At 36.7% G+C, this 16,683-nt stretch overlaps 1 protein-coding gene across 1 annotated transcript in view; it reads right to left on the reverse strand.

Annotated features, from left to right (window-relative positions):
• The window catches only part of EFHC2 (EF-hand domain containing 2), a 169,013-nt gene extending 157,222 nt beyond the window's left edge, over positions 1 to 11,791 (reverse strand). Inside the window, exon 1 of the mRNA XM_032475272.1 lies at positions 11,566 to 11,791. Within this exon, the coding sequence (XP_032331163.1) occupies positions 11,566 to 11,607 (42 nt within the window). The 5' untranslated portion in view covers positions 11,608 to 11,791. The remainder of the gene's footprint in view (positions 1 to 11,565) is intronic.
• Positions 11,792 to 16,683: the final 4,892 nt, after the last annotated feature.

Genomic DNA, 16,683 nt, shown 5'->3' on the forward strand with positions numbered 1-16,683 from the left:
TTGCCTGTTGGTCATCTGTTATGTCTTCTTTAGAAAAATGTCTGTTTAGGTCTTCTGCCCATTTTCAAATTGGGTTTTTTGATATTGAGTTGCATGAGCTGTTTATATATTATGGATATTAACCCCTTTTCTGGCTATATATACAAAGAAAATGGAAACACTAATTCAAAACGATACATGCCCAATGTTCATAGCAGCATTATTTATGATTGCCAACATATGGAAGCAACCTAAGTGTCTACCATAAAGTCCATCCATTTAAAATATATGATTTAATGGAGTTTACTTCCCATTTCCTCCCTTCTCCTACACAGGTCTAGGCAACCATTAGTCTTTCTGTCATTATAGATTTGCTTATTCTGCACATATCACATAAATGAGATCATACAATATTTATGATGTAGTCTTTTGTGTATATATATGTGTGTATATATGGCATCTTTTGTCTATCACTTGTGGTATAATGTTTTTGAGGTTCATCTATGCTGTAGCATGAATCAGTGTTTCATTCCTTTTTACAACCAAATAACAGTCCATTGTGTGGATGTACCATATTTTGCTTATCCATTCATGAGCTGATGGACATTTGGGCTTTTTCTACTTTCTGGCTATTATAAATAACGCTGTTATGAACATTCATGTATACATTTTTTGTGGACAAATGTTTTCTTTTCTCTTGGGTATGTCATACAGTTAATTCTATGTTTAAACTTCTGTGGAACTGCAGACTTTTCCACAGCAGCAGCACCATTTTACATTCCTCTCAGCAATGTGTGAGGGTTTCAATTACTACACATCCCTGCCAACACGTGGTATTGTCTTTTTTGTTACAGCCATCCTAGGGGGTGTGAAGTAATATCTCATCGTGGTTTGAATTTACATTTCTCTAATGGCTAATGGTGTTAAGCCTCTTTTCATGTGCTTATTGGCTATGTGTAGTTTCTTTGGAGTAATGTCTACTCAGACATTTTGCACATTTCTAATTGGATCGTTTGTGTTTCTATTGTTGAGTTTTGAGAGTTCTGGATATAAATCCCTCATCATATACATGATTTGCAAATATTTTCTCCCTGTAAAATACTGTAGCTGCCTTTTCACTGTCTTTTTTTATGGGGGGAGGAGGTAATTAGGTTTATTTATTTAATTATTTTTCTTTAATGGAAGTACTGGGGATTGAACCCAGGACCTCATGCATGCTAAGTATGCACTCTATGACTTCAGCTATCTCCTCCCCCCTTTTCACTTTCTTGATGGTTTCTTTTGAAGCACAACTTTGACTATTTATTTCAGCATTATTTGTAATAGCAAAGGACTGGAAATCACACAACTATACATCAAAAGGGGACGAGTTAAACAAAATATGTTACGTCCACACAATGGAGTACTATGTAGCTACAAATGGAATACACATACCAATGGAATGAGGATAGCTCTGTAAACTACTATGAAGAAATCTCCAAGATAAACTGTTAAAAGGAAAAATGAAAGGTGCAAGAGACTAAACAGAGCATGTTACCATTTATTTAGTAAGAGACCATGTGAACATATTTAAGAATTTGCTGTTTTAAAAAACAAAAACAAAAAAGGAAGGATAACCCTAAACTAAATAAATAGTTTTTTTTTTTTTGGTTGTTATTTATAGAGGGAGGGAACAAGATTGAAGGGATAGGAAGAAAAGCTAGACTTGTCTGAATGCACCTCACTTTGTAAATTTGACTTTGAAACCACATAAATGTTTTACTTTTACATTATAATAAAACAAAAAATTTTTAAGTTAAAAAGCAAAAGCAAAATGAAATGAATGAATTTAACTGGGTATCAACTTGGTGACTTAACTATACTGTCTGGAATCATTTAAATGCAATTAAAACCCAATAATTTGACCATATATCCTAGGGAGAGAGATCTTGAAAACAGAACTGCAAAGAAATACTAAACTATTTTCAAAACTCAAATTGTTAATAATGATGTCATTATTATTAATCAAGAACTATTATACAGATATGTATTTTTATTTATGGTAAAATAAAGCAAGTAATTATGCTAATGTCCTTATGATTCAAGATTTTCTCGACGGATGACTAGATAAAAAAGTTATGGTATATTTATACAATGGAATATTACTCAGCCATAAAAAAGAATAAAATAATGCCATTTTTTAGCAACATGGATGGACCTAGAGATCGTCATTCTAAGTGATGTCAGACAGAGAAAGAAAAATACCACGTGATATCACTCATGTGGAATGCAAAAAAAAAAAAAAAAAGAAAAAAAGGACACTATGAACTCATCTACAAAGCAGAAACAGACTCGCAAACATAATACAGTCTTACGGTTACTGGGGGAAGGGGGTGGGAAGGGATAAATTTAGGAGTTTGAGATTTATAAATGTTAGCCACTATATATAAAAATAGATTTTTAAAAAGTTTCTTCTGTATAGCACAGGGAACTATGCTCAGTATCTTGTAATGACCTTTAATGAAAAAGAATACAAAAATGAATATATGTATGTATATGCATGACTGGGATATTGTGCTATATACCAGAAATTGACACATTGTAACTGACTGTACTTCAATTTTTAAAAATTTAAATAAAAAAATTTTTTCAATGTAAGTAAAAATTAAGTATAGAATCAAAGGAGTAAAATAAAAATCCTATAATCTTTAATTTGCATTTGAAATATCAGTTTGGATTCACATGGTATTTTATCTTTAAAAATGTATACATATTTTCTAGCCTTTTTCAAGAGAATGAAAATTCAAGCCACAGACTGGGAAAAAATATTTGTAAACCACATATCCAACAATGGACCTGTATCCAGAATACATAAAGAACTCTCAAAATTCAACAGTAAAAGAAAAACCCAACTAAAGATGGGCTAAAGACACAAACAGATATTTCACCAAAGAGGATATAAGGATGGCAAATGAGCACATGAAAAGATGTTCAACATCATTCATCAGCCATTAGGGAAATAAAAATTTAAATCAAGATGACATACCACTACACACCTATGAGACTGGCTAGAATCCAAAACAATGCCCATGCCAAATGCTCTCAAGGATTCGAAATTACACAAACACTCATTTGTTGCTGGGGGGAATGCAAAATGGTATAGCCACTCCGGAAGACAGTTTGGCAATTTCTTCTAAAGTTAAACATACACCTATGGCCAGTTCCAAATTTACATGAAAGTCAAGTATCTTGCCATTCACAGGAATGCAATGAGCATTTTGCTGTGGTATTCAACTTTTCGCAGGTATGAGGAAAGCTTTCCTCATTTTTTTTAATAGGTATCAAGAGGAAGGTCAGAAATCTTCTCATTTCAGTTGAAAATGAAATCTGTATGTGCTTATCTCAAATTTGACCCAGAATTGAGTGTTTATATGGTAAAATACAATCATAGGTTTCATACTGAAGAGCTAATTTTTATTCTTTATTTTTAGTTTTTAAAGTCTTTTTTTTTCTTATTTTTTATTGAAGTGTAGTTGATTTACAATGTTAGCTTCCTGTGTACAGCAAAGCAGTAAAAAATCACATTCTTAACGCTGCAGAGGGTGTGGAGAAAAGGAAACCCTCCTACACTGTTGGTGGGAATGTAATTTGGTGCAGCCATTATGGAAAACAGTATGGAGATTCCTTAAAAAACTAAAAATAGACTTACCATATGATCCAGCATTCCCATTCCTGGGCATATATCTGGATAAAACTCTAATTCAAAAAGATACATATACCCAATGTTCATAGCAGCACTACTTAACAATAGCCAAGACAGGGAAACAACCTAAATGTCCACTGACTGATGAATAAAGAAGATGTGGTGTACAATGGAATATTAATCAGCCATAAAAAAAATGAAATAATGCAATTTGCAGCAACATAGATGGATCTAGCGATTATCATATTAAGTGAAGTAAGTCACACAAATACCATATGATATCATTTACACATAGAATCTTAAAAAGATGACACAAATGAACTGATTTACAAAACAAAAAGAGACTCACAGACATAGAAAACAAACTTAAGGTTACCAAAGGGGAATGGGGGAGGGATAAACTATGAGTTCGAGATTAGCAGATACAAACTACTATATACAAAATAGATAAACAACCAAGTCCTACTGTATAGCACAGGAAACTATATTCAATAGCTTGTAATAACCTATAATGAAAAAGAATATATGTATGTATAACTGAATCACTATGCTGTACACCAGAAAATAAAACACTGAAAATCAACTATACTTCAATTTTTTTAATTTTTAAATAAAAAATTTTTAAAAATCATATTCTTATGTATATATAGGTCTTTAAGGAGATCAATATTATGATTTTAATCTGCAAAAGATGAGACTGACAAGGGCTTAATTTCCAGAATATATAAACAGCTCATACAACTTAATAAGAAAAAAAATAAACCCAATCCAAAAATGGGCACAAGACCTAAACAAGCAATTCTCCAATGAAGACATAACAAATGGTCAACAGACACATGAAAAAATGCTCAATATCGCTAATTATCAGAGAAATGCAAATCGAATCAGAGGAATGCAACATGGATGGACCTAGAGATTATCATACTAAGTGAAGTAAGTCATACAGAGAAAGACAAATATCCTATATCATTTATATGTGGAATCTAAAAAAACAGTAACAAATGAAATTATCTACAAAACGTAAACAGACTCACAGACATAAAAAACAAACTTATGGTTACCGGGGGGAAGGGGGTGGGAAGGGGTAAATTGGGAGTTTGGGATTTGCAGATACTAACTACTATATATAAAATAGATAAACAACAAGGTCCTACTGTATGGCACAGGGAACTATATTCAATATCTCATAGTAACCTATAATGAAAAAGAATAAGAAAACAAATCTATGTATGTTCATGTATGACTGAAGCATTATGCTGTACACCAGAAATTGACACAACATTGTAAACTGACTATACTTCAATAAAAAAATTATAATTTTATAACTGCCTATATTTGAGCCTGATCATGTCAGTCAGTAAAAAAAATTAACACTTATATCTCATGTAAAATTGTGTCTTAGGCTATATTTCTATTCATATTGCTCTATCAGTGATTTTAGTAGCTTTACTTACTTAACATTGTCTGTATTTTCATGTTGAAAACAGCACTAATTGAAATGAACTTACTCTTTTATTTAAATGAAATCAGCTGAGCCTACTGTCAGCCGCGGGGGGCTGGAGAAGGATTGAAGACGCGAGCTGCCCAACAGGAAAAATGCGCAGGGAGCTGACATGCCGCGAAACAGAATGTGCGAGGAGGTGACATGGAGCGAAACAGCATTTTACTCTAGTACAACAAGATGGCGCGCCCCAGGCGTGGCGCACTTGTCCTTTTTATATAATGCTAGTGGCGCATGCGTAGTATTCATAATGCAGACTCACGCAGCTGGAGCATGCGTATTGTTCATAATGCGTACTCACGCTACCAGCACATGCACACATTTACCTCTTACCAGGTGCAAGCTATTGTGAACTTTGGCCTGGGCCCCACAGCCTACTCACTTAAGGCTGCTGACACTTTTTGAACAAGTAAATTCCACCTTGGATTAAAACAGTTACTTAACAGAAATATATGATGCTGCCTTATGAATTTTTTAAATGTATGAAAAGGACAGAAAGGTAAGCTAAGTTTAACTACCTGTTTCTCAAGAAAACATGGCTAAAAGTCATTTTTTAGCTGTAAATAAGGGAGAAAACGACTCTTGCTCATATCATACATTACCAGCCCCCTCCATAGTAGAAACCATGAGAGATCTTTCAGGCCTACTTGGATCATGGAAAAGGAGGGGGAAATAGCGAGTAGGAAATTTTCCAATAAGAAAAAAAAAAAAACCCTGAGGTTTCCTCTAGTACATTCCCTCTTGCATCAAAGTTGATATCCTTTGTGAAAAAGGGAAACTACACAGAGTAGGTGAATAAACTGGCCAAAATCTACAAACCCATAGAAAACTATTATTTTTACTCAAAAGAGACAATTTTTATTGGATCATTATATCTACAACTTATAGATCATGCTAATTACCATAGGCTATCAATATCATTTTTCTGCAGGAGTTCCCCAAGACCTGAAAATCATTTCAAAGTTTCCTTTGGGGTGAAAAGATTGGGGCGGTGATGAAAATGTCTTGAAACTAGTTAGAGATAGTTGCAGAGCATTGTGAATACACTAAAACCCACTAAACTGTACACTTTTAAATGGTTAATGGTCCACTGAATGTTACGTGAATTTTACCTTAATGAAAAACAAAAACAATAACCAAAACAAACACTGAGAAAGGCTAACTAGGCTCTGTTGAGGCTTCCTGAAGGGTGAGAGACTAGATTTGGCCTTGAAGGATGTTGAAGATTAGAACTTTAAATCAGAGGCAAGAATTGGTAGCCATGGCTCTAGTGAGTGTTTCTCAAATACTGACCACACCCACGAGAACAAGCAGACTTCAGGGCAACCCAGTTCACGTACATGTGACAGAAACAAAAGTTCATGAAACAATACTTACTCTTCCCAAGCATAATGCGCTGATTTTTTCCATTTTATTCCACTCGGTTTTGTTTGTTTGTTTTGTTTTTTTTCTAAATGCTGGTCGTGATTCATTAAATTGATCTCACAAAATGAGTGGCAAACTCCATTGGCCTCAGGTGTCAGGTTAAGGGTTTGGACCCGGTGCAAATTATTTTAAGGCCATATAATTGACCACCAAGAACACAGCCAGGAATCTATAGGCAGAATTTTAGGTTGGGAAACCCTCTACCTTGTGAATAAAGTCATTGTTTTATAATTATATTTGTCATTGAGCCAGATTTAAACTGACTTATCTAACATCACATAATGAAGTCAAGATGTTTATTATGTATTACTCATAGTGTTTTTCTCTTTCAGTTGTTTATCATTTAAATTGCTGGTAAATTTCCCAAAGAACGATTTCTCCTATATTAATATGCAAACTTATATTAGTCTAGATAAAAAATAAAGTCCAAGGTATTTCTGTGAGACAGATTTTACATTTTCATTTTATTCTACCATTGTGAATTCAAATAATTTCTTTATCTTCTTAAGGAAACAGTCGCTTCACTATAAATTAGATGATGGGCTGTTTACAACAAACCCTCCTAAGATGGTGGCAAGGTAGCGCCATAAAAAACAGAAAGTGTGTTCCTCATTATTCATTAGAGGCATTCAGGATCAGCTACACAACCATCTGTCTAAAATGCTGCAGAAAGGATTTTCAGCTTTAGCTGGAAATGTCCCATTTAACTTTAATATCCTATCATTTTTGACAATATGCCTGAGATTCTCTTAGCTCAATAAAATCCAGCCTGTAAATCGTTGGAAAAAGATACTGTGTGTCTGGAATTTAGTTGTGATCTTTCCTGAAGGTTTTCAATTAATTCACATCAAAATAATTTTAACGTCATCAGTGGTGCAAATGCTTATATTTTAGAAAGTACAACACTTCTTGCATCTCAGAGACCTAAGTAGAGTTTGCACCTCACCTAGCTGTGGACAAAAAACAATCTATTGCTCATGACTGACTCCCAGAAGCTAATTAAGAGGAGAAGCAAGTTTGTTTTTAATTTCTAAGAAAAAGCAATAAAAGTTTGTTAGCTCATGTTATAATTTTCAGCCCCAACAGCCAATAATTAAGCTATCTCCAGGAGGCCAAGGTTTCTCGCTTGATAATTTAATTCAGCAAGCAAATAGGCCAGAGGGAAGTGGGGATACAAAGGCCAGATTTGGCTTTACTGACTCTGACCATTCTGTGCCAGAGAGCATCCAATATTTTAACTAAGTGCAAGTTTTCCAAACAATGCTAATTTTTTGGCAATGCGTAGCAGATTTAGTACCAAGCTAGTGTAAAAAATTTTTTTCATGTAGCCACCTGATTTGGACACATACTAGGATACTCAATATATAAATACTGATTTGTTGAATGTCAGCCCAAGGTATCTAATAAGTATACTGTCATTCCCTCGTTCACACACACACACACTCCCTCTCTCTCTCTCCCCCCACCCCCCAATTGGTCTGAGGCATAAAGTAAGTGAATAATCTTACAAATACATTTGAGTCTGGAAGCAGACCCACATATATTTTGGATGTTTGAATTATGACAAAGGTAACTCTGCAGAGAAGTGGAGAAAGGATGGCCATTTCCAAAACTGTGTTAAAGACAAAAGGACCCAAATAGAGTTGCTTATGCTAAGCCTCAGGTCACCAAACTGAAACTTAGTTACATTTTCAGCTCTCCCAGAAATAGAATCTTAAACCAGTCAACTATAAACTCCTGATCTGCATTTAGTTAGGTAATCTGCTTGATAAACCCCTACCATCCCCTATAAGGAAAGTAACCTTAAAATAACCAACCTGATTTTTGCCTAGTACAACTTCCCTATAAAATCTCTTGCCTTGTATAGCTCTTCAGAGCTCCTTTCTATCTGCTAGAATGGATGCAGCCTGATTCCTGAATCACTGAATAAAGCCAATAAGCTCTTTCAAATTTATTCAGAATTTTGTTCTTTAACAAATGGTTCTGGGTTAACTGAATATCCATATGGGAAAAAATACAACCTGACTCCTACCTCTTTTCATATATGCGCGCGCGCGCGCGCACACACACACACACACACACACACACACACACACACACACAAATGCATTCTACTCACAGGGAACTATATTCAATATCTTGTAGTAATTTATGGTGAAAAAGAATATGAAATCTATGTACATGTATAACTGAAGTATTATACTGTACACCAGAAATTGACACATTGTAAACTGACTATACTTCAATTTAAAAATACATGTATACACAAAAATAAAGTAAAATGTGGAAAAAGTCAAAAAAGTAAAAAAAAATGCATTCTACTTATAGATCTAAATGTGAAAGGTAAAAATAACAAAATTTCAACAAAACTTCCAGAAAATAACACAGGGAAATACTGTCATGAACTTGGTGTAAGGAACTATTTCTTAAAGAGGAAGCAAAAAGCACTCATCTAGAGGAAAAATTCTTCTTCAAAAACACTATTAAGAGAGTAAAAACGCCAACCACAGACTAAAAGATATTTACAAGAAAAACATGTGACAAAGGAGTCGTATCCAAAATCTGTATCAAACTCCTACAAATCACGAAGAAAAAGGCAGGCAACCCAACAGAAATTAGACAAAAGACAAATAGACATGACACAAAAGAGTATATCCAAATGACAAATCAATGTGTGAAATGTGCTCAATTTCATTAGGAATCAGGCAATTGCAGATTAAAAATAAAGATTCTCACTACATCCACTGATCAAAATAATTAAAATTTAAAGGACTAACAATATCAGGTGTTAGAATATGGAGCAACAGGAACATAAAATGCTGGTGGGAACTTAAATGGGCATAAGCCCTGTGACAGCATCTACCAATGCTGAATATAAAAATACTATTTGAAAAATTTAAAAAAATTTTAGTATGTTAAAGAAGAACTTTATTTTTAAAAATGTCATTGCATCTGGCAATTGTACTGAGAGGCATGAACAAGAATAGTCACAGTGAACTACTCTTAATAACCCCAAACAAAATCGCTGTCGAGTAAAATGTGTATATAAATAGTGTCATACTCGTACAGTGGAATACTATAGAGCAATGAAAATGGACAAACTATCTCTGCAGACAGCCACACAAACGAATCTCACAAACATAATGTTGAGCTAAAAAAAAAAAAGTCACAAAAGAATAAACAGCGGCCATTTCCATCGATACAAAGTTCAAAAGGAAGCAAAACCTAACAATAGTGGTTGCCTTTGGAGAGTAAGGAAGGGATAATGACCAGAAAGAGCCTTAAGTAGGATTGCCAGGTAAAATACAAGATGCTCAGTTAGATCTGAATTTCAGAGAAACAACAAAAGAATCTTTTAATATAAGTAGGTCTCATGCAATATCTGGGACATGTATTTTCACTTGCTAAATCCTGGAACCATACTCAAGGTCGATGCTTTGGTAATATTTTTTTTTAATGTTCATTCTGTGATCATCCACTGTGCATTTTTCTGTACATGTGTTATACTTCACAATAAAATTTTTTTTTAAAAAAAAGCAAAAGTACACTCAGTACAGCCTTGCAGATTTTAAAATATCTCATCCAACCACTGTTTTTTCCTTCCCACTCTTCATCACTGCGTGTGAGAGCTGTGGTATTTCTGCAGGAGGTGGGCATCGGTAATCTGAAGTGTTGCTGGGCCCAAAGCTGTGGGCTCTACGTTCAATTTTTATTACAATTACTTTTACATAGCATGCTTCTTTACTTCTGGAATATTTTGTATTCCTTGCCTTTTTTGGGGGGGCGGGGTCTTTCTTACTTATTTGTGGGACTGCCTTAATCTTACCAAAGGGCAGCGCTAGGCTGGAAGGCCAACCTCTACCCATCAGCCAAGAAATGCACAAACCAGTGTTCAAGAAGCAAATTGGAGTGGCCAGCCAGCCTGTGATGGTCAGAATGCAGTACCTGAAGCTACAAAGAAAACTGACACTTCAGGGCCAACAACTTGGATACAGACAGAATCCATAAAGTGAGATGTTTCAATCTGCTGCCTGCTTTCTAAGTTTATCACAGGTTTACACAGATACTTTGAGTGGTTACATCTAGTTCCCTCCCATCAGTGTATTAATTACCTTCTTCCTACAGACACAACTGGAAAATCCAAGAATAGAGGCCAGTGCAAACAAAAGCCTGAATCATCCGTCTGCTGTGGTTTAAATAAGATGCTACTTATTGGCAAAAGTTCTTTCATGCTCAAGAATTCTGAATGTTCTTGTGCTGTTTTATACCTTCATCTTGTTTCGAAATGAACCACTCCCAAATTCTAAATGAAGAAAAAACTCCTCCAAGTTTGGGTCCCTTTCTCCATAAAGTTAGGATCAAACTTTATAGGCAGGTGGAACCCTTACTTATCTGCCCCCTACAAGCCTTGAAAGAGCCAGGTTTCTTCACTTTAATAACATAAAGTCTTTCACGCCAGGTATTTAGGAGTGATTAGGCTTCTGGGCTATGAAGACCGGCTGCCTGGGACAAACCCACCCCTGACATTGTGTTAGCTCCAGCCAGTGAGTGACTCATTGCTCTGTGCCTCAGTTTCCACAACTGTAAAATGGGAATCAAAACAATACCTAATACAAAGGGCGGCAGGGAGCATCTGATGCGGTTTAAGGTGATTAAAGCACAGGTGGCACACGTTAAACGCTCAAAGATGACTATTAGCATCAATACTACCATCGGCTACCTTTCAGGGTCCTGCCACCTGTAAAGACTCTACTCATGCATCTAATGGAGGGAAAGCATCAGACGCCGCTGGAGAGAGGGGGAAGGGGAGGTAGAGAATAAGGGTTCCGTCAGCCTACAAAGTTTGGTCCAAGTTAAGCCCAACCCACGGAAGGAGAAGTAGCAGCAGGAGGTCTCCAGTAGGGGCCCGGGGAGGTGGCTACGCCTGGACCCCAGACTCCGGCCGGCACCTCTGACCTAGGGCGCCCTCACTACTCACGTTCCGGTTGAAGCTGTTGCCGGGCAGCAGCGGCAGGGCCATGGCCCTGAACGTCCGAGGGTCAAGGGTCCGAAAAGAGGAGCCTGCATACAGCGGCCAACTAGCTGCCGCGTTGTTTGACCCCCGCTCCCACCTCACGTTACCTAGAGACGGGAGGCGGCGTCACGGAAGGAGGAGGGGCTTCGGCGGGCCGGGGGCTCGGGGCGGGGCCGGGCCCGGGGCGAGGCCGGGGCGGGGCTAGGCGGAAAGCTCCCCGTGCGCACCTCCCCCCGCCCACCCCACCCACTTTGCCGGGTACCGGTCTCCCGAGGCTTTTCAATCCGCACGCATTGTGCATACACAAAGGCTGACAACCGCACCATTCCCCCGCCCCCGCCGCTTTCCGGTTTAACCCTTTGATAGGGCTCAAAGCCTTTCATGTACTAAGCTCCTCCGATTCTTGCACTTTTTTTTTTGCCACTTGGTTATTAAATTTAGTTCAAACACACAGAAAAGTGCAGAAAATAATATGACACTCGTGTGCTCACAGAAATGTAACACCGGTTAATGTTACATTTACATAAGCTTTTATTTTGTAATTAAAACGTTCGAGATGAATCCAAAGCCACACACACCCGTTCCATCTCCGCCCACAACCACCATCACCACCACCAAGAAAATCCATTCAGAGGTTACCACCGTCCTCAGTCCTTCCTCTGCACGTTTTTATATTTGAACTAAACCTTTGTAAGATGCTTGTTCCTGGTCCAATCATGGTGACCAGGGACTGGGTCAGGTGGCCCAAAATACAGCCTCTGTCGCTCCATCATGCACCCAAGATGACCAGGCGAGGAGCTCCTCCACTCCTCTCCCTACACCAACAGCTAATCCCTCCCTGAGTCCTACTCTACTGGTTGGACACACTGGTATCTCTCAGCCCCACTTCCTCTGTCTCAGTCGAGATCCCATTATCGCTTGTCTGGTTTTCTTTTAAAACAAACAAACAAAACAACTAACTGATCTTGCCTCCAGAGCTACTGTCTTATATAACTTATGATACACCTGTTACTCTCCTGCTTTAATATTCTTTAGCCTTCCAGCCACCTTCATGAAGCAGGCCAACTTTTTAGCTGGACCAGAGCCTATCTCAGGGGGCGCTGATGAACGCTCTCCATCCCTTTCTTTGCCCGCCCCCCCCCCGCCCCCACTTCAGCTCTGAGAAACCACTGGCAGTTTCCAAACCAGGCTCTGCGTTTTCTCCCCTCTGGGATTTTGCAATTGTCTCTGTCTGCTAGAAACACCCTTCCTATCTTTCACCTAGATAACCCCTTCTTGTCTTTCAGGACTTGGTTCACTGTGGGAGAGAGGTGTGGAAGGCTTTGCCATTACGGGGAAATATTCCTCCACCTTCTGTACTCCCCTATCTGTATTAGTTGCCCATTCTAATGGTAGCTTTTGTGGTACCGCATTGTAATCATGCCTTTTACCTGGGTCTGTTCAAATGCCCCTAGATTTTTCCAGGGCAGGGACTCCATCTTCTCATTTATTCTTAAAAAAAAACCAAACATGGTCAGGTGAAGTTATAGCTCAGTTGTAGAGTGCTGTGCCTAGCACACATGAGGTCCTGGGTTCAATCCCTAGTACCTCCAATGAATGAATGAATGAATGAATGAATAAGTAAATAAATAAACAAACCTAATTACCCCCCAAAAAGTTTTAAAAAAGAATTTAAAAAACATACATAATTGTTCTTCTGTGTTTATAAATTTTACACTATAAATTTCTGCTACCTGCTTTTTTCATCTAAGATTTTGTTTTTGAGGTTTCTACATGTTAACACATGTAGATCTATTTCATTCATTTTAAACCAATTGTGTGATTATACCACAAATTACTGATCCATCTGTTGTCATCTGTTGATGTCGTCTGTTGATAACAATGAGGTTGTTTTCAATTTTTCACTAGTTATCAACAGTGCTGCAAAGAACAACTCTCCTGTTTCTCTGGAGATTATCTAGGCTACAAACCTAAAGGTGGAATTGTTCACAGCTTCAACTATACTAGATCTGCTAAACAATCTCCAGAATCTTCGAACCAATTAAGAACTTTCCCTTTCACCTTCACCCTTTCAACAATGGGTATTATTAAATTGTATAATTTTGAACAGTCATCTGAATAAATGTGAAATGGTATGCCATTGTTATTTTGTTTCTCCCTAATTCCTAGTGCAGTTGGTCGTCTTTTCACATGCTTGTTGCCTTCTTCTGTGACCTGTCTTCATCTCTTTTGCTGGTTTTTCTATGTGATCATTTGTAATTTTAAAAATATATTCCTAGGCATAGCAATTACATCTTCATCGTTTGTGGTTTGTCTTTTCCATTTATAGATTTCTTTCTTGCACATGAATATGTCATTTTGCTCTATCAAATAGATCATTCTATCCCATTATGGATTTGTTACTGAGTAAAAACTTGTTCTGCTCACCACATGACAGGCCTATAAATCGGGAGATGAGGTGTTGGGGCAAGGAATAGCAACTATTCAGAAAGCCGGCAGACTTTTATTCGGAGAAGGCAGACTAATGTCCGGGAGAACCATCTTCCCCAAGTCAGAATTCAGGCTCCTTTTATACGAAAAAGGAGAGAGGGTATGCTTGGTTGTTGCAAACTACTTGGTGCAGGAATTCTTTGTTTTTGGAAGCCTTTGTTCTTGCAGCTGTCCACATGGGTCAGATCATGGTGTCTCTGTAAACCTCCAACAAAACAAATGTTATTTTGTATTCCGCAACTTGTTATCTCTATATGAATGAGTGGGAAAGTATTAATATTCTTAAAGGTTAGAGCCTTGAGAATAGGCTGTCCTGTATGTTTCAGGCTATAGGCGACATTCTTTTATAAAAGGTGCAGAACCAGCAGGACTAAGCCTAGGAAACAGAGCACAGGGTTAAAAGGAACAGATCTAATATGAAGTCAGATTTGTTCTTTTCTATTACAGTTTGTGCTTTGAATGTGAATTCCAAAAAATACTATAGAAAAAAAAATTCTCCTTCATGTTCTTACAAATATTTCTAAATGTTTCTTTTCTTCTTACTTTTTAAATTGAAATAATTTCAAACCAGTTGAAAAATAGCAGGAATAGCACAAAGAACTCCTGTCTAGCCCTCACCCAGATTCCTCCAATTGTTTCATATTTTACCAGATTTGTTTTATCATTCATAGATACAATTTTTCCATTTTAGAGGAAAAAGCAGACATCATGGCTCTTTACCCCTAAATACTACAGTGTATATTTCCTAATAACAAGGACATTCTCTTACATAACTGAAGTACGATCATCAAAATCAGAAAATTAGTAGTAATAAAGTACTATTTCCTAATCTAAACTATTGATTCAAATATTGTCAATTGTCCCCAAAATGTACTTTTCAGCAAAGAATAAAATTAGTTTAGAAAACCTGGTCCAGAAGCTCATCTAACATCCCAGATTAGTTGTCACATCCCTTCATTCTCCTTTGATGGATAACAGTTCTTCCATCTTTCTTCATCTTCCCTGACCTTGGTATTGTTGAAGGGACTAGGCCAGATTTTTGGTAGAATGTTCTTCAATTTTAGGTTTGACCAGTGTTTTCTCCTGAGTAGCCTGATGGCTTTTTGCTCATAGCATTTTAGCAGGAGCACCACAAGATGAATGCTGTGGCCTTCCCATTCATCAAGGGAACGGGTACATAATGTGTATTTTAACCATCAACGGTAAGGTTAACTTTGATCATCTGGTTAAGGTGCTGTATGTCAAGTTTCTCCCCTGCAGTGACTTCTTTTGCCTGTAAAATTAATAAGAATTCTGTGAGGAGATAATCTGGAACTATGTAAATACCAAGTTCCTCATTAAACTAGTAGCCTCAATTGATGATTTTGCCCAAATTATTCATTACCATGGTGGTTGCCAAATGATGATTTCTTTTTTTTTTTATTAAAGTACAGTTGATTTACAGTGTTGTGTTAGTTTCAGGTGTACAACAAAGTGATTCAGTTTCATATATATTTATGTATATATACACATCCTTTCTCAGATTCTTTTTCATTATAGGCTATTACAAGATATTGAATACAGTTCCCTGTGCTCTACAGTAGGTCCTTGTTGTTTATCTATTTTATATATAGTAGTGTGGATTAACAAATGATGATTTCTTTTTTTATTTTGTTTTTTATTAAAGTGTACTTGATTTACAATGTTAGTTTCAGGTGTACAGCAAAGTGATTCAGTTATACATAATACATACATACTTTTTCCCAGATTCTTTCCCATTATAACAAATGATGATTTCTTAATTTTATCATTCTTTTTACATATATTAGTTGGCATTCTACTACAAGGAAGAACTTTTCTTTCTCTCTGTTTATTTATTTCTTCATTCATTTATATAGAATGGTCTACAGATTCTTGTTTTAGTCAGTGGATTATAATCTGTTACTACTATTAATTATTTTTATGTTAAAATGCTCCTATGTTTGGTCAGTGGGAGTCCCTCTAAGCTGACTCCTCTGTCCTTTTGATTGTCTCCACCATTTTTCAAGCGCTTCCTTGTGCTCTGTCACTATAAGATATTCAAGATATCTATAGACATAGGTAGGTATAGATAGGCACAGATAGTTAAATCTCTTTCCATTTCTGTCTTTGGATAGCTAAAGATATAGATATACGTAGAAATAGATATATTAAAACCCATGAGTTTATACTGATATATCCAATTCTAGTCAACACAGTAGACTACATGCTCAAGTCCCCCTTTCCACATCTACAACGCCCTTCTCAAACAGTAAGAAACCTGATTCCAGTTAACCTCAAAATATTTACTTATTTGCTCAATCTTAAAAAAGCCCAAAAGCAGTTTCAGAATATCTAACCCATGCCATTGTGAAAACAACCTACTCATTAGAGATGAGTATCTTTTCAGGTTTGTTTTTTTGTTTCTTTAGTCTTAATGTCAAAATACTGTGTTCCAAAATGATTTAGGTTTATTTGCTGGCTCTTGCCTTCCCTTCCTGTTTTGAGCAATTATGTGACTTATGTTACTCACTTGAAAAACAGTCTGGTTCATTCTGTTCCCATTTGTAGTCCGCATTCTTTTTTTGCTCTATC

This window comes from Camelus ferus, chromosome X (genome assembly GCF_009834535.1).
Source record: "Camelus ferus isolate YT-003-E chromosome X, BCGSAC_Cfer_1.0, whole genome shotgun sequence".
In the NCBI taxonomy this organism is placed as follows: Eukaryota; Metazoa; Chordata; class Mammalia; order Artiodactyla; family Camelidae; genus Camelus; species Camelus ferus.